The 24177-nt window shown below is 37.8% G+C and overlaps 2 protein-coding genes across 2 annotated transcripts in view; one reads left to right on the forward strand and one right to left on the reverse strand.

The window, feature by feature from the left end:
* INSYN2B (inhibitory synaptic factor family member 2B) overlaps nt 1-6810 on the forward strand; it is a 30238-nt gene extending 23428 nt beyond the window's left edge. The window contains exons 3-4 of the mRNA XM_018915317.3: nt 1454-1528; nt 4965-6810. Coding sequence (XP_018770862.3) covers nt 1454-1528; nt 4965-5151 — 262 coding nt within the window. The 3' untranslated portion in view covers nt 5152-6810. The remainder of the gene's footprint in view (nt 1-1453; nt 1529-4964) is intronic.
* Nucleotides 1-24177, reverse strand: part of DOCK2 (dedicator of cytokinesis 2) — a 160046-nt gene that overhangs the window by 84828 nt on the left and 51041 nt on the right. The window contains exons 26-27 of the mRNA XM_009091333.4: nt 19075-19223; nt 12586-12678 (exon numbers count right to left, since the gene is read on the reverse strand). Of these exons, the coding sequence (XP_009089581.2) occupies nt 12586-12678; nt 19075-19223 (242 nt within the window). The remainder of the gene's footprint in view (nt 1-12585; nt 12679-19074; nt 19224-24177) is intronic.

Genomic DNA, 24177 nt, shown 5'->3' on the forward strand with positions numbered 1-24177 from the left:
TAACTTGTATTTGTGTTGAATAACATTCCAACTCAAAATTCAAATAGGAATTTACACTCATTAAAAAAAAACTAAAACAATATAAAACAGATTAGCATGTAATTTTACTCCATACATATCACCTTTTTTTTATCTGGAAACATTAACTGGTAATGTCCATCTGGCTGTTATCATAAAAATACTTTCCTTAGCTTCCACTGTGCCCACAGAAATTCTTGTTCTATCTAACATTTTCCCCATACAATTCAGCTCCTCCCTCAGTGTTACATTCCCTCTCCCAGAGGCTTGTTCCTCATGATTTTCTAGCACCAAATTTGTAAAAGCCTCAACACAAGAGACAAAATCCATGTAGACAGACTAAAAGCAAAAATGCAAAAAACATTTACAACACTCCAAACCAAAACTTTAGGTAAGAGGCAAGACTGGAGGCAGGGATCCAAGTATGTCTCAAGCCTAAGCAGTCATTTCTCTGTTGTAATCTTCATCCAGACTCCACCTGACTGTGGTTCCATAGGAAGGGACAGAAAAGAACAGCCACTCCTTCTCCCCTGCATTCCTTCCCTAGGGGAGAGCCTGAGTTTCAATTTTGTTTGTGAATCTGCCCATAGCAAAGACTAATTTGCAGTGAAGCACAGTCAGATTATCCAGCAATATTTATAATCCATTTCTGTTCAGTTACCACATGGCTGAAAAGAAAAAAGAAAAGGCAAATATCTTGAAGTGTCTCTGTGAGATTCAATGAGAAGCTTCAATCCACCTTGGCAGATTCACCTCACTGAATGTTCCAAGCACTTTTATTGGTAGCACAACACCACACATGAAGAACTCCCATTTTTCCCCAAAAAATCAGAAAATTATTTTGGTACCAATCAATCTCCCCTAATTGAAATAAATCTTGTTAAATATAAGTGTTACACTTTCTTCAGATGTAATGAGCCAATCTCAACCTGTTTCTAACACAGGTCTCTCCATCATAAATTATTTCAGCTCTAATTAGTGTTAAGCATGAAAACTCACTTTTCTTGTTTTCTCAACACTACAAATTTGTAACTTATCAGCAGTAAAAATCTGACTTAGTTATACTCAAATAAGGAAACATGAAAAGGGAAGACTGGGAAGCATAAGGACAGAGATCAGGCTGATTCAGCAAATTGCATGGATTTTCAAATACTTGAAAGTGTGTTTGTTAGAACAGTCTCATGTCTAAGTGTTTTCATAACAAGTATTCATACCAGAACCAACAACCAGAACTCTTAACAGCATGAGGTGGGAGAGGTCAGGACAAGGCTCACAGGGTTTGTGTGTGTTTAAACCTTCCAGCTTAGAATTTGGTACTAGAATTTTTCATAGGGCTAACAGAGGGGGTGAACAGCATGGCTTTTGTTCATAAATGACTGAGAGCTCTGTTATTGTGCCTGTTACTCCACATCTCATGAACTGCTGTCTGTTCCAGGAGGAACTTCTACCACACTGGGCAGGACCTCAACAACTGCAGCACCTGCCAGAACACGGCGTGCATCATCTACAGGTACCCTGCTCCCCCCAGTCCTGCCCTGCCTGCACACCCTCAGCTGCACAAACACTGCTTTGCTCACACCTATTAATTGTCTCAACTGTTTTTAAGAGCCAGTTTTTAAGAAAAGACAAAAAGTGGTTTGTATGAGGTGCTTGGTTTGTTCCCCAAATAGAGAACAATTCACAGTGGTGGTAGCTGAAAGGAAAGGGGGATTGGACTTGGGAGAATTCAAAGAGAAAATTCCCTCTAAAGTTTCACAGTGTTATTACTGGCATGCTTTGAAGACCCAGATGCCATTTCTGATGCTGGAATTCCTCTGTGTGGTACATTTTTAAAGCTAGGGTTTCTGTAATAATTTTAGATCTTGGAAAAGATAAACTCCCAGTTCTCTGAATGCCAGTGGGTTATAGCTACAGTTCATGTTAACCTGCAAAAGAGACCCCAAAATCCCACATTTTCACCTCAGTTGTTATTAATTTCAGAGAGTGCCATTTGATGGTAGGCTACTTCAGATTTAAAGTGCAGTTTATGCTAAACTCTTATGGCCAGAAAACTTTTCAGGGCTGTGCTCTGGGAGCTGCACATGTTTCAAATTCTGTCTCTGTACAAACACACTCTAAGAGCCTTCAGCTGTTCAGACATCAAGCCCAAATCCAGCAGGTACAAAGCCTTGCTTGTGCTGCACATGCACTTTGTCCACTCAGCAAGGGAATTTATAAAGACATTATCCAATCTCTGCAAGCTCAGTTACAAGGCAGAAACCCCACACCTTGGGTCACTTGATTACATTTACAAAAATAAAGAGTTAGAGAATTTCTCTTTGAGGCTGAAAGCTTTTCCTTCATTTCAAAGAATGTGGCAAACCATTATCTTCAACAGTTTGTAATTACTCTAACTTTAATTTTTTAATGGAAATAATTGATAGAAAATACTCACATGGAAGTGTTTTTCACACTTCATGTACTGCAAGAAGCAAATTTAGTAAAGAGCTTAATAAACTAGACACAGCACTGGAACCTATTGTTCAACATGCAGCTCAATCCCATACTGATGTCCTAAACCTCTGGTAATGAAATTGCCAAGTAATTAACATGTCACAAATTAAACACCACAACTCCTCTGAGACAAAGATGTAGGTCTTCTTCACAGCCCCCTGGATACCCTGAGAAGTTACATGACCTATCCAAGAGCACAGATTGTATTCATAAAAAAAAGAAAAAAGAGATTTCCTTTACTTGATCATGGCGTCTGAACAAACAATCTCTGTGTATTTTATGGGCTAGACAAGCACAGGTCACTCCCTAGAATTTATCTACAGACCACCTTGCCTTCTCTCTTTGCAAAAATACCCTGTGTTTTTAAGTTTACACTGTTTCAGTGCAGGATTGATCTTGAACAACAAGCACTATCATTCAAAGGAAAGAACAGAGGAAGTAAGAAAAAACTCAGGGGCCTTTTTGATTTACCAGGTAGTTTGCAGCAGTTACGGTGCCTGGAGGCTCACACTGCAATGATTAATAGAACATGTGGAGAACACAGCTGATCTAAAAAGTTTCCACTTTTAAGAGACAAAGAGGAAACAGTAAGGAAACAATAATTTTTGGTTTACAGAGGTGTTCCACAGGATGTGGTTATAAACAAAGCATTCTGAATGACTAATATTTGAAGTTCATTAGACAATATTCTGAAAGAAGCAATTGTTGTCAGTGTTTGCTCCAGACAAACAGATGCAGTTCCTGTGTTTTATGTGGCCTGAATTGTCCATGCAAGTATTGTCCCCTAAGACAGCATCACAGCTGTGATTAAAATCAAGTGTTTTATCTTGCCCCCAGTTTTCCTGCTCCTAAAAAGCCTCACTCCTCCCTGCTGCAAGCCCTGCACATGCAGAGTGCTGGGTTGCTGTCACTGAACCATCTTTATCACACAATCCCTCAAACAATGCATGAATCTCACAGAAATCCCCCTGTGGATTACACTGATCACTAAAGTAATAAAGAGCTTTTCTGCCTAACAGTGACTGTAAATTTGCCTTTATTAACTACCCAGCAGGGATTCCAGGCTTGGGATTTCCAATCCAGGCCGTGTAATAGAAATGTTTGTATTGTAATAAACAATGCAAGCAGCCACCCAAACCAGTTATCATGGGCAGTATTAAATGAAGACTGAATTGACCTCTTGCCTCTGGAGATGATATCTCCAACATTAAATTAAGAGCTCTGAAGAAGGGTGGAGAAGGCATATGAGCAGATGCTACCCTTACATGTTCTATAAACACATGTCATTCTCCAGCACCCTTGGTCTGTGAATATTGAAAGGTATTAAGTTACAGTTTTCATAATAAGCTGATAAAATGCAAGAGGCACTGATTTTCTATCACTTCTTTCTGCTTTTTTTAAAATATTTATTTTGCATTGCTTCTTGTTCAAGAGATCCTTCTACTCTTTTCTAAATGAAAATTATCCTCCTGCTTTCTTTTTCCCCATTGAGTTATATTATTTCATGAAAAACCCCAAGACACACGAATTAAGGGAAACAATCTTCTAGCTAATTTCAACATTCTTTTTAATGATGCTTATGGATTTAATATAAAAATACAATTAAAAGTTTTTAAAGACTTGCACATTTCCTAACTTTACAAATGTCTTCTGTTCTGTGCCAAAATCAGCTTCAGGGCCTTGAAGTGACATCCCAACCCCCTTAAATGATGCTCTTTTCCTCCTATCATGGCAAATACAACCTTTCCACTCCTCTCTAAAGCCTTCACAGCAGCCACAGCTGATACAACTCACTCTCCTGCCCAAAAGAGATGATTGAAATAAGGAAAATACACACAATACTGCTTCAGCCCTGTCCACACTGACTCTTTTGAACCTTACAATTATTTCTATGCACTCATCTGCTCTTATCTAATTAACATCTTGGCTCTTGTTTGACATCAATAATAATTAGGGATTTCAACTGAGGAAATGAGTGCAACTTTCCTCTTAACTAACACCACTTATCTCAAAGACTTACATACAGTTTAATTGAATATATTTTTGTTCCTAGCCTGTGTCCTAGTGGGAGACATTCACATTTAACAAAGTTAAGCATGTGAGAGTTTTTAATTACGAGCACATGACTGTTAGATTATGGGATCAAAGTCTGACCTTTGAATAAAATGTATTGAAAGGTCATCCTGCTACATTTTCATTTTTCCCCATTGCTTTGGGCATGATGTTGGAATTCTTAACTCACTTAAAGTAACATTTTTCACTCAAAGGAAAGGAAAAAAAAAAAAAGAGGCGAACTTATTTTCAAAGGAGCAAACCCTTAACCCCCTATGTTTACCCCAGGCTGTATCACTGAATAACACCAATTATTCTGATGAGGGAAGCAGCCTTTGACATGTTCTTTAAAGGGGGAATTTCTCATTTACTAGCATAGGTCTCTCATTTTTTTTCTGTAGTGTAGAATATGACTTCAGACAACAAGAAGGAAGATTTCATCAGATTTTGAAAACACTGGACAATGCAGAGCAAAATGCAGCTTCAGCTTCACCTCAGAAGCCACCACCTGATCCTCCAGCTCCCGAGAAAAAGGAGTTAAGGAGAAAGACAAAAAAGGTGAAAAGAAAATGTTTCTGGTGGATTTGACTTCCTCATGCATCCTTTTATATTTCAAAAGACACTAAAACAGAAAGAGCTTGAGAGCACACACCTGAAAATGTGCTATTATGAAATCACAAAGGTTAAGAATGTTTAATTAGAGTATCTGAAAAATCAAAGTAATTGAATTTAATTAAATTAGCTCACTGAACAAAGGTGCATGAAGATACTATTTTCAAGAAAAGAAATGGATTCTTTCAAAAGAAAGTTACCTTTTTTTTCCAAGGACACTTTCATATGCTTTGTAAAGACCTTTTTTTTAACTTTCCAAAATAACAAGGTTCAAATCTCTACTTTAAAAAGCAGTGGTAGACAAAGCTAAGCATGTCACCCAGCCTTTATTTGCCATTTATAAGCAACATCGACTAAGAGGAAAAATCTTCATCAAGCTTTGAACAAACAACACCATCAAGAACAAATTCAGGGAAACCTAAATTGCTCAAACATACCTCTCCTCAGAGGAGACTATAATTATTTCACATCCCCAAATTTGTTGCTGTCATCTAATATTAAATAACAAACAAAAGAATTTCAGGTTAAGTTTTAACTCTGCCCTTTTCTTTGTTTGTTGTAAAAAGCTACCATTTAGAGGTCATTCAATGGACTTCTCTGAAAAGAACTGGGGAGTGGTAAAAGCAGAGAATGTCACAGTAACTCTTGTCTTAAACCCCTGCTCAAGCAAGGTCCAAGTTCAGTGAATTTGAGTTCTGAGAATCTCCAAGGACAAGAATCCTCAGCTCCTTGGGGAAGGCTGTTCCAGGTTTTCCTAACACCTAATCTGAATTTCCTGAATTCTGATTGTGCCCACCACACCTTGTTTTGTCCAAGCACACCTGCAAGAAGAGCTACATGGATAATGAGACCTCTCTCCTACATCTTCAGCTCTAAAAGACTGAACAAACCCAATTTTCATTGCCTTTCATCTCCCATGCTGCAGCCACAGCCACCCTGGTGGTGTGAGTTGATGTCTGTCATACACATGGAATCCTAAAACTGGACATGATCCCTCAGAGGTCATCACCCAATTGCTGGATAAAGAGGAATTACTATTTTGGCTACTGTCTTACTGAATCATTTGCCCAATCTATCCATTTAAGACCTGCATTGCTGTACCAAAATATCCCAAGATTTTTTTTTCTTTGCCTTAAGATGTACATTAATATATGATAAAAAATGGAAGATAAAAATAATATTTAGTGAACTGATCTGTATTGCACAAAAAAAAAAAAAATATATATATATATACATGCTGAAAAGATTTTATCAAATGTCAATGCAGCTACTTCTTTCCTCCAAAAATACTCAAGGTACCATTAGCACAGAGTGTGCCAATGGAACCCAACCTATGACTGGTGATCCCATTATTTTACTCATGAAAACATGGTCACCTTTCATATGGGGGCAGGGGGGAAAAGGTTTTCCAAAGCAAGCTGAGTGGAATGTACTGCAGACTTTTCTTAGAATTGGCCCTGGTTCAGGGTATTCATAGATTAATCCCTGCATCTTATTTTTCTAAGTAATCCTGTATTAATTGTGCAATGTTAGTTTTAAATGTCTGTACACTTTTTGTACACTTCTGTGTTCCTTGAATTCCTAGGGTTAATTACACATTTGAAAATACATTAAAAAGAATTTTGCACAGAAGAATTTTGTCTTGAGGGACTAATTTCTTTACAAAATGAATCTTTAAGAAGAAAATTTGCACTATGCCATGGCTTAACTTATCAAAATTCTAAAGGACTGACACTTAAAAACCATTTCCATGTTAATTTCAGTTAGTACAGAAATGACAGGAACAAAGCTGTTGTTATTTTAGAGGCTTTTCAAAAGGAAATTATTTTTTTACTAATGTCTTTAGATGCCTTTAGTGAGACAGAAAAGCTCTTCAATAATAGGTTGTGGCTATAAAAAAGGTAAGAATTAAATGACTCCATCAGTGTTACACTCAAGCTCTGCTTGTGCTGCAGTGCCAACAGCATTCCTTTGTTGCTTTAGTATTTATAATTGATGCAGTGAAGGATTTATTAGTGTATAAATTATTCTTGGGCATTAAAATAATACTTTAAGACCAATATCTCCTGTGGTAAAGTAAAATAATAAGCAACACCAAGAGCTCTAACACAAGTAAAACCAGCAAGGTTTTTTTTCTGTATTGAACCCATTTTTAATAATTTATGATACAAAAGCCATCCTTTTGCCTTTCTTTTTGTTGACAAGCACAAAAAGTGCTCATTTTAAGCTATCTGATTTTGGGTTTGCCCATATAATACCTATGATGCTTTTAATTAATTTTCAAGGGATCCAGATCATTTGATTTAAACAAACCACACCCCTTTGGTTCACCACATAGCACCAATCAATTCCTGGAGTCAGGAGAACTATGCAAAACAGAAACTCTCTTTTTAGTTTAACAAAGTCCAAGCAAAGGTGTCACAAGAAAGGCTCTAAGTCTTTCTTATGACCTGAAGAAACATCAATACTCATAAAAATCTGAAATACACTTATTTAAGTGCTAAATCTGAAATACACTGATCTAAGTGCTAAATCTGAAATACTCTGATTTAAGTGCTAAATCTGAAATACTCTGATTTAAGTGCTAAATCTGAAATCCACTGATCTAAGTGCTGAATCTGAAATATACTGATCTAAGTGCTGAATCTGAAATCCACTGATCTAAGTGCTGAATCTGAAATCCACTGATCTAAGTGCTGAATCTGAAATCCACTGATCTAAGTGCTGAATCTGAAATCCACTGATCTAAGTGCTGAATCTGAAATCCACTGATCTAAGTGCTGAATCTGAAATCCACTGATCTAAGTGCTGAATCTGAAATCCACTGATCTAAGTGCTGAATCTGAAATCCACTGATCTAAGTGCTGAATCTGAAATACACTGAATCTGAAATACATGCTGAATCTGAATCTGAAATACAGGTTTCATATTTTAACATCTGAGCTTGATGGGATTCAGAACCATAACCAATCTTTAATCCTTAACCTCCCAGTCACAATTAGCTTTTGTTTTCCAGATTCCTGAGTTGGTGCTTTTTGATTTCTCTCAGTCAGTAAAGTCTGGACCATGCAGGTGTGGATGTGAAATTCTGTTTGTGACCTGTGTCCCCAGGGCAGCAGGGAAGCTCAGGAGGTTTCCAGGCCAGCCATGCCTCAGCCCTGCAGGAAGAGTCACTTCTCTGTCAGCCTTCCTCTGCCCAGTTTTCAAACTCACTCCCCCAAGGCATCTGCTTTCTGGCCAGAAATCTGGAATTTCAGTGCTTTCCTTCAGGGAGGCTGCAAGGAGGTTTTACCCCCAGCTATCCCCACAGTGCTTGACACTCAAAAGGTTTTCTACATCAAACATGAGAGAACATTGGAACAAAAGGTGTTTGTCCCTCTAGAAAGTGGTGAGGAGGTGTCAGTGGTGGATACAGGAACAAGGTAATGCTGCTTTGATGCTCTTTTGTTTAGATTTTCAAATGTGCATATCTTAGCAACATAAAATAATTAAAATTTCAAGCTTTGTAACACATGAGAATCTTGGCTATATGAAAATATGATAGGAAAACAATGGGGTTTTTATTGTTTAATATTTTAAAATATTTTATTAACTAATTATTAATTCCTATAGGAAATAAAAAAGTACCAGATACACACTACATAATTGATAGTGTGAAGATTGGAAGAGCAGTAGAAATTGGTAGACTGTTGGAAGATAAAAGTACTGGCTACAGAAAACTTCCCTAATTTACAAAATTACAGCATAATCCCTAAAACCAGCTCACAGAGCAGGAAAGAAATGTTAGAAATACAAACACATTCCAAAATAAAATTTAAAAAAAAACCACACAAAGTGCCCATAAGTTGTCAAAAAATCCCACCAAAAAACCCAAACAACAACTACTTGATAGCACTTGATTACAAAAATATTGTGAGTTTCTGAGAAATATATATATATAAGTGATATATGCTATATTTAAAACATTGCACAGAATGCAGTATATCCCAAAATTACTGTATTTGAAATTGCTGTTTTATGGAGTCAAACTAACCTTCTTTAAAAACTAAAAATGTATGAATAAAATACTGATTTGTCTTCTGTAACAGCAGTTCATGTAGGGCTTCTGTTGGTTCTGTGCACTACAATAATCCTGCCAGCATAACACACAACATCTTCCTAATGGATCTCTAATGTATGTTTTGGATATTTCTAGGCCCTTTAAATGTGATGGTTTCTTTTGCAATAAAATGAGATATTTTTATTAGGTTTCAGGAGTCAATTAATAATAAACAAAGTTTAGATTACAAAGGAAGGGAACAGCTGTTCTTTGGGAAAAGAAAAATGAACAGAAAACTATTCATGGCATGTCATGGAATCATTCTGCAGCATTTCCAGGTAGAGCAAGGATTCAATTTGAATACCAAACAAAAAAGCTGTAGCTTTTAGCTAGACCATGAGTATGTTTGAACATATCAAATTCTCCAGCCATGGCAGCTCTGCAAATAGTTTCTGTGGTCTTTGCTCTTGAGTAGCTCTGCTTAATAGAGTTCACAGATTTCTTCTGGGTAAAGTTTTATTTGTACAATATTATATATAAATACTGTCTAAAACCATCCCTGTGTAGGATAGCTACACTTACTTCATCATGTTAAATTGATATTGTGAGCAAAGTCAAGTTTGGAAGTACTAAAGGAAACCTTTAAGGTGCATATGGTGGGTTTAGGATATTTCTGTTTACCTAACCAGGCCAAGACTGAAAACAAGTATTTCTGTGTTCTGCATGGTTTATGAATTCGACTTCTATAATTCCTGTGGGAGGACTTCACTGCATGACAATGACCTTTATCTACAAGTCTAAATCTCATGAAATACCCAAGGTAAAGTTTGAATAGCTAGTTTCAGACAATAAACTTGTCCCTCTTCATGGAAGTGTTGATGCACTTCTACAACTACAGACAGTCAAGGTTTTGTGGGGTTTTAAGAGGGAAAACAACAAAGCAGCTGTTAAAGCCTTCAGCTGCTAAAACACCACAGTGAAGGCAAGAATGGCATTTAACTAAGTCTTCCCTGCAGTAGCTGCAGAGAGCCAAATTACCTTTCCACCACCACCTCCTTCTCCTGGGGAGATTATTTCTTTCTGAGCCTGACTCTTCTCAGTAATTACACTAACACAGCTCCCAGCAGGCACTTACCAGCTAAGCCCAAGGCAGAACCTCCCTTTCCCTTCAACTGGCAGCACAGCACACAAAGAACCAGGCAACTGTAAACCCAGATCTCTGCCAACAAGCAAGAAGATTGGGAAAAGAACCCCAGAATATGAAAATTAACCTGCTTATCCCTGTCAGAAGGCAAAAAAAAAAAAACGCCCAGGTAAACCAAATCCAGTTATCTGTCAGGTGCAAGGCATTTAAACTTGTAAGGAATTACAGGTACTGTAAATTGTAACCATTGTTCCTATCAGTATAAATCAGTGTTTGCATTACTTTCCACAGCATTTTCAAGTCATAGTAAATGACACTGCAGAAGTTAATAAAAACACTTGTAATGTTTACAAACACAGTAAGAGATTTAAAATCTAAAGAGTAACCTCCTGTCCTCCTGGAAGGGATAGATGTGGCCCCATTTGAAATGTCACTTGTACCTGTATAACCTCAGCTACACAGTCCAGCTGCAGAAACTCCACATATCCCACCTGTCCTTGCAGAATTCACCACAATTTCAGCAACTTGAGCTCATCTAAGCATTCTCCAGGACATAATTCTTGACTACATGCTTCATTTTGAAAAGATCAAGCATTCAGGCTTTCACAGCAAGATGGACCCTCTCAAAAGTGTTAAAGCAAACCTGAAAATTAACTTGGTGAACTAAAGTAGCACACAGAGCATAGTAAAAGCTTCTTTTGCCAGTTCCTTCTGAATACAAAAGACTTTTGTTCGTTAAAAACAATTTATTTGCATATGAAAGGCTATAATGTTAAGTGTTGCTTCAGCTGTAGAAAATGTAACCATTTATTGGAATACCCCTTTGAAAAACCTCTAAAACGCCCAATATACACATATGCAGAGGTGCTCATGAACATAATTAGAAGCAAGGGAATGACATTTCAAAATTCACACTGAATTTTTTCTTTTCAGGTTAAAACAGCTGAAGAAATTACAATGGATGGGAGAGGGAAAAAAAGAAACAGATTTCCCCAGCCATTTCAATTTACTGTAACCAGCTTGTTTCCTACTGGTTTCCTAATGGATCTTTTATGCAGGATTAAAACAGCTTCATTTTGCTTTTTTCATGGGCTGTTTATGGTCTCCAGAAGTACTCCTTAATAGACTGGTTAGGTCATGCACAACACTCACATCATGCTTTCCCTGTACAGAAAACAGTTTCCAACACTCTAGAGAGCTGTAAGGGTCACTGGTCTCTGTTTCAAACCATTTCCTGTTGTGCCCATGGATGTGCCCGAGGGTTCCACATGAACAACAACAGCCTGGAGTTCAGATAAACAGCCTGGAGTTGGATAAATAGCTACAGAGATGTCTCAAACCTGCTGATGTACCACCAGGGAGTTCAAAGCACCCCTTGGCAAATATTTCCTCTGAGGAACTCAATTAGTCTCCTCAATTATTAGGAGCCTAATCATTAGGAGGCACACATGCTCTGGCTGGTAATGATCTAAAACAGTTATTTTCCAATAGGAGCAAACAAGGAAACACAGGACATTTTAAAAGGCACACAATGTATCTCTTGTGGCCAAAATCATCAAGCAAATGATGCTATGATTTTGTAGAATAAAATAAATCTCCAAAGACAAACCATTAAAAACCATCTTGCCATAAGTGAACAGTCTGAAGGGCAAGCTCCAAATTCCCAATGAATTCCTTGCATTCTCACAAATAGTCTAAATCCAGAGGAGCACTCAGGAGATGTGTACTTAAATCTGAATAAATTGCAGAATCTGTTCTCAAATATATCTCTTAAATCATGGAACATTTACCAAAAAAATCTCAGGTGAGTGTTTAGTGCCAGCACATGCCCAGATACTTGTTTTCAGTTTTACTCATACAATTTCACTTTAGATTTGTAGAAATACTCTTTTCAATGTCTTAAACCATGTCCTTTATGCAGGAAAGGTAAGATTTTCTTCTGTTTTTGCAAATATTAACTAACTTTCTAGTTATCATTTGTTCTCTTAAAGAATGCTCAAATCCTACAACTACACTTCAAAAGACTGACTACAGTGTCACAGCTGAATAGAAACAAAAAGTAAAGCTTGAGACTTTTTAAATTAAAAAAACAATCACAAGGAATTAATAATATATTCACAAAATGCTATAGTTGTTTGATAATTCACACATGCTAGATTTGCATTTTTTCCAGGATAACTATAAAATGAGTTTCAAAGCACTGAAAATGCATGAAAATATTACTCACAATTAATGGATCTCGTCCCATGGTAATCACAGTTCTGTTCACTGTGCGTAGTAGCTGCACCATTATTTCTTGAATGTGGTGATAAGTTGAAGCCTGCAAATGAAAAAATCAGAGTTTTGATATTAAAATCATATCTCCTTGAAAAGTAAGAAGAAACCAATTATTTCCATTTTGACAGTTCAAGTTGTACAATATAACAGCCCTACTGAAAGATCAACACTAATTTTTCTTGCTCACACTGCTCCTTAATTCCAGCAATTTCAGTGGAATACTTGTGTCCAATTTCAGTCCAATTTCAGCCCAATCTACTCCACAACTGGTTTTTTTTGTTTCAGTCACTTCCCATCTCTCACTCAAAGGACTCCTGTTCTCCTCATAACTGAGCAGTCTGTAGCTTAACCCTGGTACAGTTAAATAAAAGCAAATTCTCTCACAGCTCCCCACTTCTGTCAGTGCTCTCAGGGCAGGCTGGAGCTCAGGAATGTCACAAATAAATAGCTGGCAGTCACAAATACAGAGTTATTAAAGGAGAAAGTTGTCTTCATTTACCTGAGCTGCTCTGGGACAGCACAAACTGGACACAGTTGGCCCCAGTTCTGCTCTTGTAGGCTGAAGGAGGTTTGATTATTTATTCTAAAACCCTGAGCAAATGGGAATGACATTCTGTTCACCAGTTTCATTGACTTCACTCTGACCACTCAACAAACTTGGGAAAACAGCATGCAACAAGAAAGAACAAGCCTAAGCAAATTTCTAGTAGAAAAGGATATTTAGCTTACACCAAGACCCTCATTTAATGTCAGAAATAGCTTGGAAAGAGCACCACAATCACAGAAACCATAGTGAGCTCTTACTCACATTTTAGGCAGCTGAGCCCCAGTACTATCCCAGGAGAAACTGCTTCAGGTCCTGTTTTCCCTCTGAGTCAGCCAACATCTTCTCTTTCTCCTATTCTGATTTCTCTGGATCAGGACACACACCTCAAAACAGGGCCCTTCCTCACACCTGCCAATTTATCCACTGTTACCACTGGGTGCTCCTGTATCCTTTGACTGTTGCAGCACATGTCACACTTGAGATGGCCACAATACACAGAGTGTCACCATACAATTGCAGAAAGCTTCAACCCACACAGAGTAACATCAGGCCACTTCAGAAGGCTTCAAGTGTCTGCCCTTCTTGTTCTCCAGCCCAGCCTTTTATCCCCCATGCTGATGCACTGCCCCTGTGTGCCCTCTCTCCCTCTGGTGGGTGCTCAGTGCCCCTGGGCACTCCAGGGCTCATTGCTGTCAGTGCTCTCACAGCTGTGCCCACTGGGGATGGGGCTGGGCCAGCCCCACTCCCAGTCACCACAAACTGGGTGGCTGCATTTGACAATGACACACACAAGATGAAGTGATCTCCTTGCCTGTCACAGCATTTCAGAAGTTGTTATATTCTATAAATGAGCAATGTAGTCACAGAATAATTTGTGTTTGGTGTTTCCTTCTTAAAAATTTCACTTTCTCTGGTACAGTCCAATGTTTATAACACAATTACACTTAAGAGTGGCTGCACTGAAGACACATTTGCTGTTCTTATAACATTGTGTACCACTATAATTAAAAAAAATATTATCAACAGCCAAGACTGATAAACTATGTAGGAGCACTTAGCAGAGGGATATAATTTGTTCATTAGTTTCCCATTTTTTCAAATTCAAAGATGAGGGCTCATATAATGTAAGTTCACTTCCACACTTCAGTATGTGCTATACCATAATTAGCAACAGTTCAGAACATTGCATAATGAGTTTTAACATTTAGCCCTGACTCCATCATTAAAGATGAGCTCTATTCTTAATTCACAAGTAGCACATAACAAACCCTTTCTGGAAAGACTATTACATATGCTCAAGCACTAGAAGGTTATTTTCTGCTAGACCTTTGAATTTTCAGAGAAACATTAGCAAATGAAATAAAATGAAATAAAAAGCTTTCTCTATGAAACTGAGACTTCCTTTCTTCTTGATAATCTAAGAACAATTAGGCATTCATTGAGAAGCTAACAGAAGTTTTCATGCATTGTCAATACACAAGATTTCAGCTTTTGTCTTACAGCTTCTAGCTGCAGAAGACAGTCTAACAACCAACTGCAACATGTGCTTTTTCAGATCATACTTCTCTTCACAAGGATGACATGGGAAAACCCACCATCATTTGGCTTCCACTGATTAAGCGTAAGATTTTTTTAGGAGCTAAATTAACGACTTGTATCATATATAAATGTTCCCTTGGAAAACATTAATTGTATTATTCCATTTAATTAAATATGGTGAGCAAAAATGTTTGTCTTCCCTGTTGTTCCAAGGCTCAGGCTCTGTATGCAGGTCAGCAGGAGGGAGTGCTCTCACAGAGCTCAAACACCTTCAGATTCCTTCTTGGGCTGGATGGCACAGCTTGGCACACAGATTAGCTAATAGACAATCCAAACTAAACAAAATTTCACTTTTTTTCAAAAATATCTGTGCAAGGTAAAAGCAGACAGTGTTTGATTTCGCTTTTATCTTCTATTTAAACTACTGCAGGACTGGGACAGGAAAAGCAATTCTGTTGTTTCAGAGTCAATCCTGCACTTCAGATTCTGATGGAGTGTTCATTTATTTGGACAGTGGCAAACATGAACTCACTGAATGGCTGTGTGGGAATTACAACATTACACAACCTGTACTTGAGACACCCACTGGGAAACACTTCTGTCAATTCATTGCAGCTGTCCCTGCTCTGTGCCCTCCCAAGCTCTCACCCAGCTCTGCCCTCCTTCCTGGCACGGTGAGATACACAGGATGATCAACACTGTTCTGGTCACAAATCTAAACCCTGGCACTGTGTGGGCAGCCACAGAGGAAATGAGCTCTGCACCAGCCAGATCCTCTGTGCTCACTCTCTGTTGCACCCAGTTCTGTAACTTGTCTTCCTTCTTTGACACACACTCAAATAAAGGCACATATAATTTCTTTTTTAAACCATAACTCATAATCCTGCATTGTTCTGGCTGAAAAGCCTTGGCAGAAGACCTTAAGGTACTTGGCCCTGAAAGAACATGCAGAATTCCTGACAACATTCCTTTGAAATTCTCTTCTGCTAAAGCCTTAAGATCTGCCATAAGTTAGGGAAATGCTTAAAAATTTCTTTACAATTCTAACATGCTTCCAGGCTTGTTTGCTAGACAGCTTAAAATGCAACTGCTACCAATTGCTGACAATGCACAGAGCAGGAAAAGATTCTCCATCTCTCTTAACAGTCTTAACCAAGATTTCACTGTGGATTCCAAGGGAAGGCATTTACCATTACATTTAATTCTGTAAGCACTATAAATAAAAAAATGTTCTGATTCAGGAAATATTAAAACCAGCTTATCTATCAGATTAGAGACAAAATCACCTCATGGAGGACTGCCAGACTGCATGAAACAAAGTGTTGTAAAGAGGGAAAAGGGAAATGGGTTTAATTAAAACAGAAACAAAAAATCACTGATTTCACCATGACCTTCAGCAATGACTTACTTGCAGTTCTGTATTTCACAGGTGCTTGAAGCACAATCTCAAGCTATGAAGCTAATTTCAGACATGATTAAATCAAAACAATGCCATTTATGTTCAAAAGTTTTTTGCTGAAGAGGAATCTTAAAATGAAACCTAGGCATCTCACTGAGATGCCCAACAGTGACTGTCTAGTCATAAAAATCAACATACAAAAACAACACAAACCAGGGATTTTAACAACATGCTGGCTACCTGCAGAAGCCAGCAGTGAGGCAGCAGCTGAAGAAAACAGCATTTGAACACGAGGATCTGATGATTCCCATGTTCCCACTTGCTAAACAATGTGAGGCACAACAGTAGAGCAGAGCTGGTAATATCAAAATATCTTTTCCTTTGACAAAGAAAACACATTCTTCAAAAATTCTGTAACTACTTCAAAGATCACCTCACAGTATAAATTTTCACCACATGAAACAGAGCAACTACTGCTGTTTTTTCTTCCCTGTCCTTTGTGTGCCTTCTATTTCTGGTGACTTTCACAGAATGAATGCAATGCAAAAATATCAAAGTTAAGTTTCCAAAAAGTTTTGACTACTAGTCTGAAACAAGGTTTCTCTACTGAGATAGAAAAAGCAGAAGAAATAAGGACAAGACAGTGGTGTTATTAATATTATAACATGATTCTGCTACTAAAGGCTGAAGCTTTCTCCTCCAGCAGGTCAAACCATCCATTTTCTTAGAGGCTAAGAAATGGTAGGGAATGAATTGTTGAATAGAAAACTGCATTCATCTTAGGGTTCAAGTGTAATCCCAGCTGAAATAATTTGGTTAATTCCCAAACCAACTGTCTGTATCTAGATCACAGTGAATAAAGGCATCCTGAAGGACACTGCCCAAACAATAACTTAGCCATATGTGAACTCTTTCATTTGCCTACAGGTTACAAAGTATTTTCTACTGCAAGGCAAACACAGCCTTGAAACAAGAGTTCTCACTTTAGCTGGAAAATAAACATGTGTTACACTCCAGAGAAATCTGTAGTGGCTCTTAAAGAGAAATGACTGTGTGATCCTTGGATGCTGCTGGGTTCCCTTCCTTTGCTCCTTTTTCCACCTTCAGCTAAGTCATCCTAATAGAAGATTTTCAGTACTGAAGCAGGATCACTGTTTGGTTAAAAAAATAAGATAACAATCCATGGATTCCTCTGTCAAGGAAAGAGAAAGCTGCACATTTGCTGTTGTGGTTACAAAGCCCAGTGTTACAGTTAATGACACGTTATTAATATAGTCTGAAATCCATATTTTCTCCAACCAGCAGCTGTATTGCCAGAGGCAGGCCAGGGTTTGGACTTTCTGCAACAGAAGCATCTGGTTCTTTTGTTGATATCCCAACTATTCCACAATATTTCTTAGGAATATGATGCCTTTAGAGGGCTCAGCATGTTCTGATACCACTACTGGACTTGAACTTACTCCCAGGGGCTTTTGTCCTTATATCAGAAATGCAACACTATTCACTGCAAGCACAATCTGTGGACAATGGTGACCCAAAAATCTCACAGAGAATCTCCACTTTACCTTCCTTGAAAGAAACTGTTGCAGAAATGCCACTTCTGTTGAACAAATGTCAATATATTTTTTTTAATGTATGTGTTTTAAATTCTCAGCAATTCTGCTGTTCTGCATAATGTTGTCACTCACACAGAGATGAGCTACAAAACCACATTTTCAGTAGGCTTTAATGAGCCTTTTACATGTCAGCAACTGCTGCTATGGACAGCAACTGTTAAATTCAAAAATAAACTTCATTTAAGTGGTACACAGAGAAAGTATTACTCCATCTTGCTTTACAACTGTGTTTTACCTTTTAAAGGGTAACAAAACTGGTTACTTTGCATTGCAGTGTTATGAGATGATAGCTTCAATTTTTGCCCTATCATGCTTTCACCATTTATCTTAAGAATTACATTTCAAATTTAAATGTTCCAATATTTCTTTTGTATTCCCTTGGATCAATCCCTCCTGAACTGCTTAAGTCTAAACCAATGAGGCAAATAGCTCATAATACACATGGAGAGATTGCCCTGTGCAAACTGAAAATCCTCAGCACTATCAAAGATTTCTCTGAAATCAAGATATATGTTGTAATGATTTCATTTACTGGAAATGATCCAGGGAGCCACAGTGAAAAACTCCTCAAATGACAGCTTGCCTTAGTCCAAAGTCTGCAAGGTTTGAACACAGGTATCAGAAAACTACAGCTGAGGAAAAATCAGCACATATTCAGAGGTTAAGGAAATTACAGCTTTCTTAAAGCAATTAATTATGATGTTTTCTCAGAATAAATCCCTCAAATTATTGAGAAGTTTCACTGAACAACCTACTGCTCATTAAAAAGTGAGGGAGTAAAAAGTCAATTGAACATTCTCTCAAATGAGGAAAAAAAGAACCACCCAGATGAAAATTTCAGTGTTCCAAAATGTCAGAAATCTGATAAAGAAACTACAGTCTCCAAGTGAAATATAGTAAAGAGTAATCTGCTTTATCCAGACATTGCTGAGAGCAGAAACCACACTCTACATTTATACAGTGAAAAGCATTTGTTTCAGAGACCACAGGGATTTTTAAAAAGGAGCAAAATGAAATTTGAAATGTATTCTGTATAATTAAAGTAATTATAGAATAATTGAAAAGTTGTGGTTGGAAGGGACCTTACAAGGTTATGTAGTCCAAACCCCTGCAGTGAGCAGAGACATCTTCAACAGAATGAGGTTACTCAGAAATCAGTATTCATCTTCAACACCTCAACTGCCCTTTGCTTTGAGTTTATGAAAAATAGGAGAAAAGTTCAATTTGCCACTGACTTGTGCTAAATACTTGAAAGAGATTAATCATCATCAATATTTTACTTCCTAATCAGCTCAGGCTTTCTACAGACTTGGGCTCTACATCATCATCAATACTTACAGGGTCTTGACAGCTCAGAACCTCCAGGATGCTATTAAGTAATTCAACACAGTACTTCCTCTCCTGCACCTGGAGCTGCTGATCCTCCTTCTGTTCCAGTAATTCCCTCAGCTCCTTTGTAATCACAGGAAGCAGAATGTCCCTGCATTCTGAAAGGAAGCAAATTGTCTTAACTACAAATGTAAATGAAATAATATGTGCAAAGAAACCCTCCCTCAAACAGTGAAACACAATATGCTTTAACAGCCACAGTCCCAATGTGGAATTGTTGATTTTCCAATCGTGCCTCGGGAATATTCCAAACTTGTGTGGTATTTTCATAAGTCAACAGTATTTTCATATATCAAACCCAAAAGTTCCTGATAAAAATAATTATCTTCAGTTAAATTCTGAGTGCTGTTCAGCTTGCATCAAACACTTGGGGACAAATTACTCACTTACATACAAAACATCTTGAAATTAATTGTATTTAAGTAATAGAGGATTTTAGTGCAAGAAAATTACTGTATTTATTAACTTATTTCTGAAAATAAGATTCAAACAGCAGAGCAGAACTATGTGCATAATTTTTGAAATGTTTCTTCTGAAGGCACATGAATGAATGCAGACAGAGAAAAGACTCTAATGAAAGGCCTATCAAACCTGAGATAGTGAGAGCTGTGCACACATTCATCCTTATTTAAATTTAGAGAAGCTGACACAAATATGAAGTTACACTCCAATCTGACATCCACATTGAGTTTTTAAGAGAGAGGCGCTTATGGGACACATCAGGAGTACAAAATACACACATTTGAAATAACTTTAGTGAGAGCAATATCTATCTAGGAATAAAAACCAGAAACCTTTTTAAAAGAATGATTTAGAGCACCTGGACATGCAGTGCACTCTCTGATGGACAAGGGCAGGATGAGATATGGTGAAACTTTATCTAATGTGATTTAAAACAAACCAGGGACTCAGAATCCTCCCAGAATAAAGGTGTTAGTACAGGAAGACAGAAGGGTGAGAGAAAGAAGAAAAGAAAGAGACAAAGAGAGAGAAGAGAGAAAGAAAAAGAGAGAGGGAAAGAGGGAAAGAAAGAGGAGAAGAGGCAAAGAGGCAAAGGAATGGAAAGTAGATGATAACTGTCTGAATTTTGCAGATGAAGCAACAGAAGCAGTCTCTGCAGATTATTCTTATTTGAAGTAACAGCTCCAAGCTACATGAAGCCAAGAGCTTTTAATCATGCCTGAAGAGCAGCACAATTTCTTGCCTCAGAAAGTATCTCTACTCTTGGTAACTATTTCTATAACACTTATTGCAAGCTACAAGACAAATCTAACCCAATTACTAAATTACAAACTCACCAGTAAGACAGCAGTTAAAGAACATGTATCAACACAAGACCTGTTTGAACAGGAGCATAAAAATGAATTTCACAGAGCCTACAGTTCCTTTATGTGCCCAATTCTGCACAGACATGCTGCCTGCACTTCCTGCAGGCCACAGACTCTCCTCTGCAGCAGAAACCCAAGGGCTGCTCTCACAGAGCACAGAGTGGAGCCCAGCAGCAGGGGGTACCAACCCTCCTAAAGCACCTCTGGGTGCGTTTGTGTCCATGGCACAGAGAACCTCCAGAAGTCAGGACTGGCAGCTTTGTGGTCACCAACTGCAGATAGCAAATGTTATCAGTTTTCTGAAACTGAGATTTAATCCAGTACTTAGCAAACACTTTCTTGGTTTGCTCATATGAACCACTTCTAACTAATTGTGACTACACAAATGCAGTGTTATTAGCTGAAGCCAAAACTGAACCAAAGAAATATCATTAGCTTAAAAAAAAGTTACATGCAATGCCTAAAAACTTGCTGAAATGTGATAGGACCTTTAAAATAAAGGGTTCATACATTCAGACAACAAATCACTGCAAGTCATAAGAGATTATTAGCTCACTACTCTTGAAAAATCTAGTAAACAAACTTAAGTTCTGTTTTCACTGTTATCTGTGGAAACTGTCCTTCAACAGTCTAAGGTTATCCAGGGGGGAAGCAGTTCCCAGTATGATCAGTTCAGAATTTATTCATCAAGATTCTGACTACTCAAAAATATTTAAGCTATATTTTGGATATAGCACTTACTGCTAACCAAGTTCCATTTAATGTTGCTTAGCAGAAGGACCATAAGTGTAAGAGTCTTACTGAAAGATGGCACAGGTTTAACAGAAAAGTGGATCAGATGAACTAAAAAATGGAATCACAAGCCAAGCAAGCAGTTCAGGCTGGATGTAAGGAAAAGCCTCTCCCTCACAGGGACAGCCAGGCAGCAGAACAGGTTGCACAGTCTGTCCTGGAACAACCTGCTCTGACCTCAGAGCTGACCTCCTGCTGAGCTGGAGGCTGGACTGGACACATTCCCAGGTTCTTTCCAAGTATTCTTCAACTATTCTAGGATCCTTGATAGCCAAAACTGCTAATCAGTGGTAGTGTGGCAGGAGCTTGGTGCACTGCAAATGACCAGCTTATAATGAAAACTCAGGAGCTGAACAGAGAAGACAAGGATAGCAAGTAAGTGCCACAACACAGCAAGATATTTACAGGAGATCATGAATCTCTGCAAAATGGACACAGACTGTCAGAAAGTTAGGAACAAAGTTACATATATGCTTGTATAAATAATGACATTTTTGGGGCGTGTCATTTTTTTATTTGTGGACTCAAACATCAAGGTGTCCTATATCAGAAAAGATTATATCAAACTCGTTACTCTAAAGACAGGTGAAACCCATTTCTTGTCATTTTAATCCCTAGAACTTCCATAGCATCTGTAACGAGGCATAAAAAACTGTTCCACATCTGTTTAGCCTGTATGGAAATACACACAGAGTAAAATTTCTCTTTTCTGGTCTCCACTCTGCTGCATCCCTGTGTTCCTTCCCAGATTCTCTGACTGTGTGCAGGACATGCTAAAGGAATGGTTCAGCACCAACTAAACCCCACATTTCTCTACAGCATTGTGGATCCCAAGCAAACCCTTGGCAGTAAAACTCCCCTCCATCCCCCTCCCTTCCTGAACTCTGCAGTTACAGCAGAGTTCTACCCATGGCAACACTTTGTACCACAAGTTCTCTGCTCTCAACCTGCTCTGTATAAATTAGTCTTATGAATAAGGATTCATAACTTACTCTAACAATCTGCAACAGACACAGTAACAGCTACAACTAATTCAACATGAAGATGAACATATTTAGACAAACACATTCAACCTTTAACTAATCTGCAATGACACATAGAAATGCAGATTCCAAATCAGCAGCATGTGAGAAATTCAGCTGGCAACTCTTTCCCCATAACTACCATTCTTAAAAATACTGCTTGAAATCACTTGCACTTCAAAAGGCATCAGTAGGGAGTGCTATGCTAACATGAGCATAGCTTTGCTCATAACAGCAAAGTTCAAAGTCACAGCACATCATGTGACATCTCAGCCACTTTTCACCTCTCACAAAGAAGATGGAAGGTTCTTTGCACATTCCAGTCTCACATCTGCCAGGATAAACATACTTATTGCTCTCACTCCTTCAAAATAATATCCAGCTCAATTTAAGCTATTAGATGTCCCTTTGAACTGTCTGACAGTTAGCAAATACAAAAATTCCTTTGGGGTAGCTTTCAAAGGTACCAGGAGCAATTGGATAATAAAAACTATACCTAATGAGCTTTATTTCAAAAGCAAAAAGACTAAACTGAGAAAAGTCATTGTCAAGAGCAATCCTGTCTTCTAGATAAAGTACATTTTTAATTTGTCCTCATATAGAAAATAAAACCCTAGGATTCATAGTAAGTGTTATGGATATATTAATCACCAAATGACACCTGACTTCACATGCCAGCAATGCCCATTTGATCAATAATCAGGAAACACAGATGGGATCATAACTCCCAAGTTGCACCGAACACCTTAAAGAGAAGTGGGAGCAAACCATATTGAATTTAAAACTCCTCCACACCAGCCTTCAGAGGTCACTTAAAGCTTCCTCCCGGAATGCAGAATGCCTGCTGCTGTCTATAACTCATTTAAACCCAACCCCCCCACCCCCCACACACACATATTTTGGTGAAAGAGTCAAGTCTTTGACATAATTAGTCTCCCATATTGAGCCATTCCCTACTCTTTAAACATGGAGAAGGCAGGGCTTCTTGCATAGACCAAATTTCTTTCTTGTACTGAGAGAGCAGCTGAGGTAGAAGGTAAAATTGGTTTCCTCCAGTTTTTAGAGCTAATTGCTCTGCAAGCTTCAGTAATCCCAGCTGTACTTGACAATATAAATTAAGATTGGATCCTTATTTGATACATACAGACTCTCCTAAAAGAACTTAACATATGCAGCTGATCAATTATTTACAGTGTATTTTCAGATGTGAACAATGTTGAAATGTCAAACTACATGGAAATTCAAAGGTTATTTAACTCTTCTTAGCTATATTATTTCCTTTAAAAAAACCCTTTCCATTAATACTAATATGAAAAAAAATCAATAGATTTTAGTAAGATTTTTTCTTTTTTGTGTTAATTATTTTGGTTAATATTAATGCCTTATGTCTATATTTTTTGACTGGCTGCAAGCTAAACTCAGCTTGTTGATTATACAGGAGAATTACTTAATTTTGTAATGCACTTCTAGGACATTATTCATACATAGAAGAAAAGGAAAAACTAATTAGGTTTTAGAAGATCCCTACCAGTTAAAATCATCCCATATGAGGATGAACTTCTAAGATATTCTGAAAAACACATAGAATTAAAACAACTGGAAAAAAACCTAGTATTTGTGGGTAGGCCTGATCTCAGCCTGAGCCTGCAGGTGGACTAAAGCAACCTGTAGTTGCTTCCTTGCATCTTTAAAAAAAAAAAGCTAAAACTATTTCACTAGGACATCACATAAAAAATGAAATTCTTTTACTATCTTGGGACAGAGCAAAGGTTATTGAACCAGTATATGAATTTCTGATTATAATACTAAGGTACCATTGCACAGGTTACATAAGGAAAAGGAGCCAAGTGCTTTTTTAAACATCAGCAATTCACTGGCCTGGGAAAAGGAGGAAAAAATTAAGAAAATGG

The sequence above is a fragment of the Serinus canaria genome, chromosome 13 (genome assembly GCF_022539315.1).
Source record: "Serinus canaria isolate serCan28SL12 chromosome 13, serCan2020, whole genome shotgun sequence".
In the NCBI taxonomy this organism is placed as follows: domain Eukaryota; kingdom Metazoa; phylum Chordata; class Aves; order Passeriformes; family Fringillidae; genus Serinus; species Serinus canaria.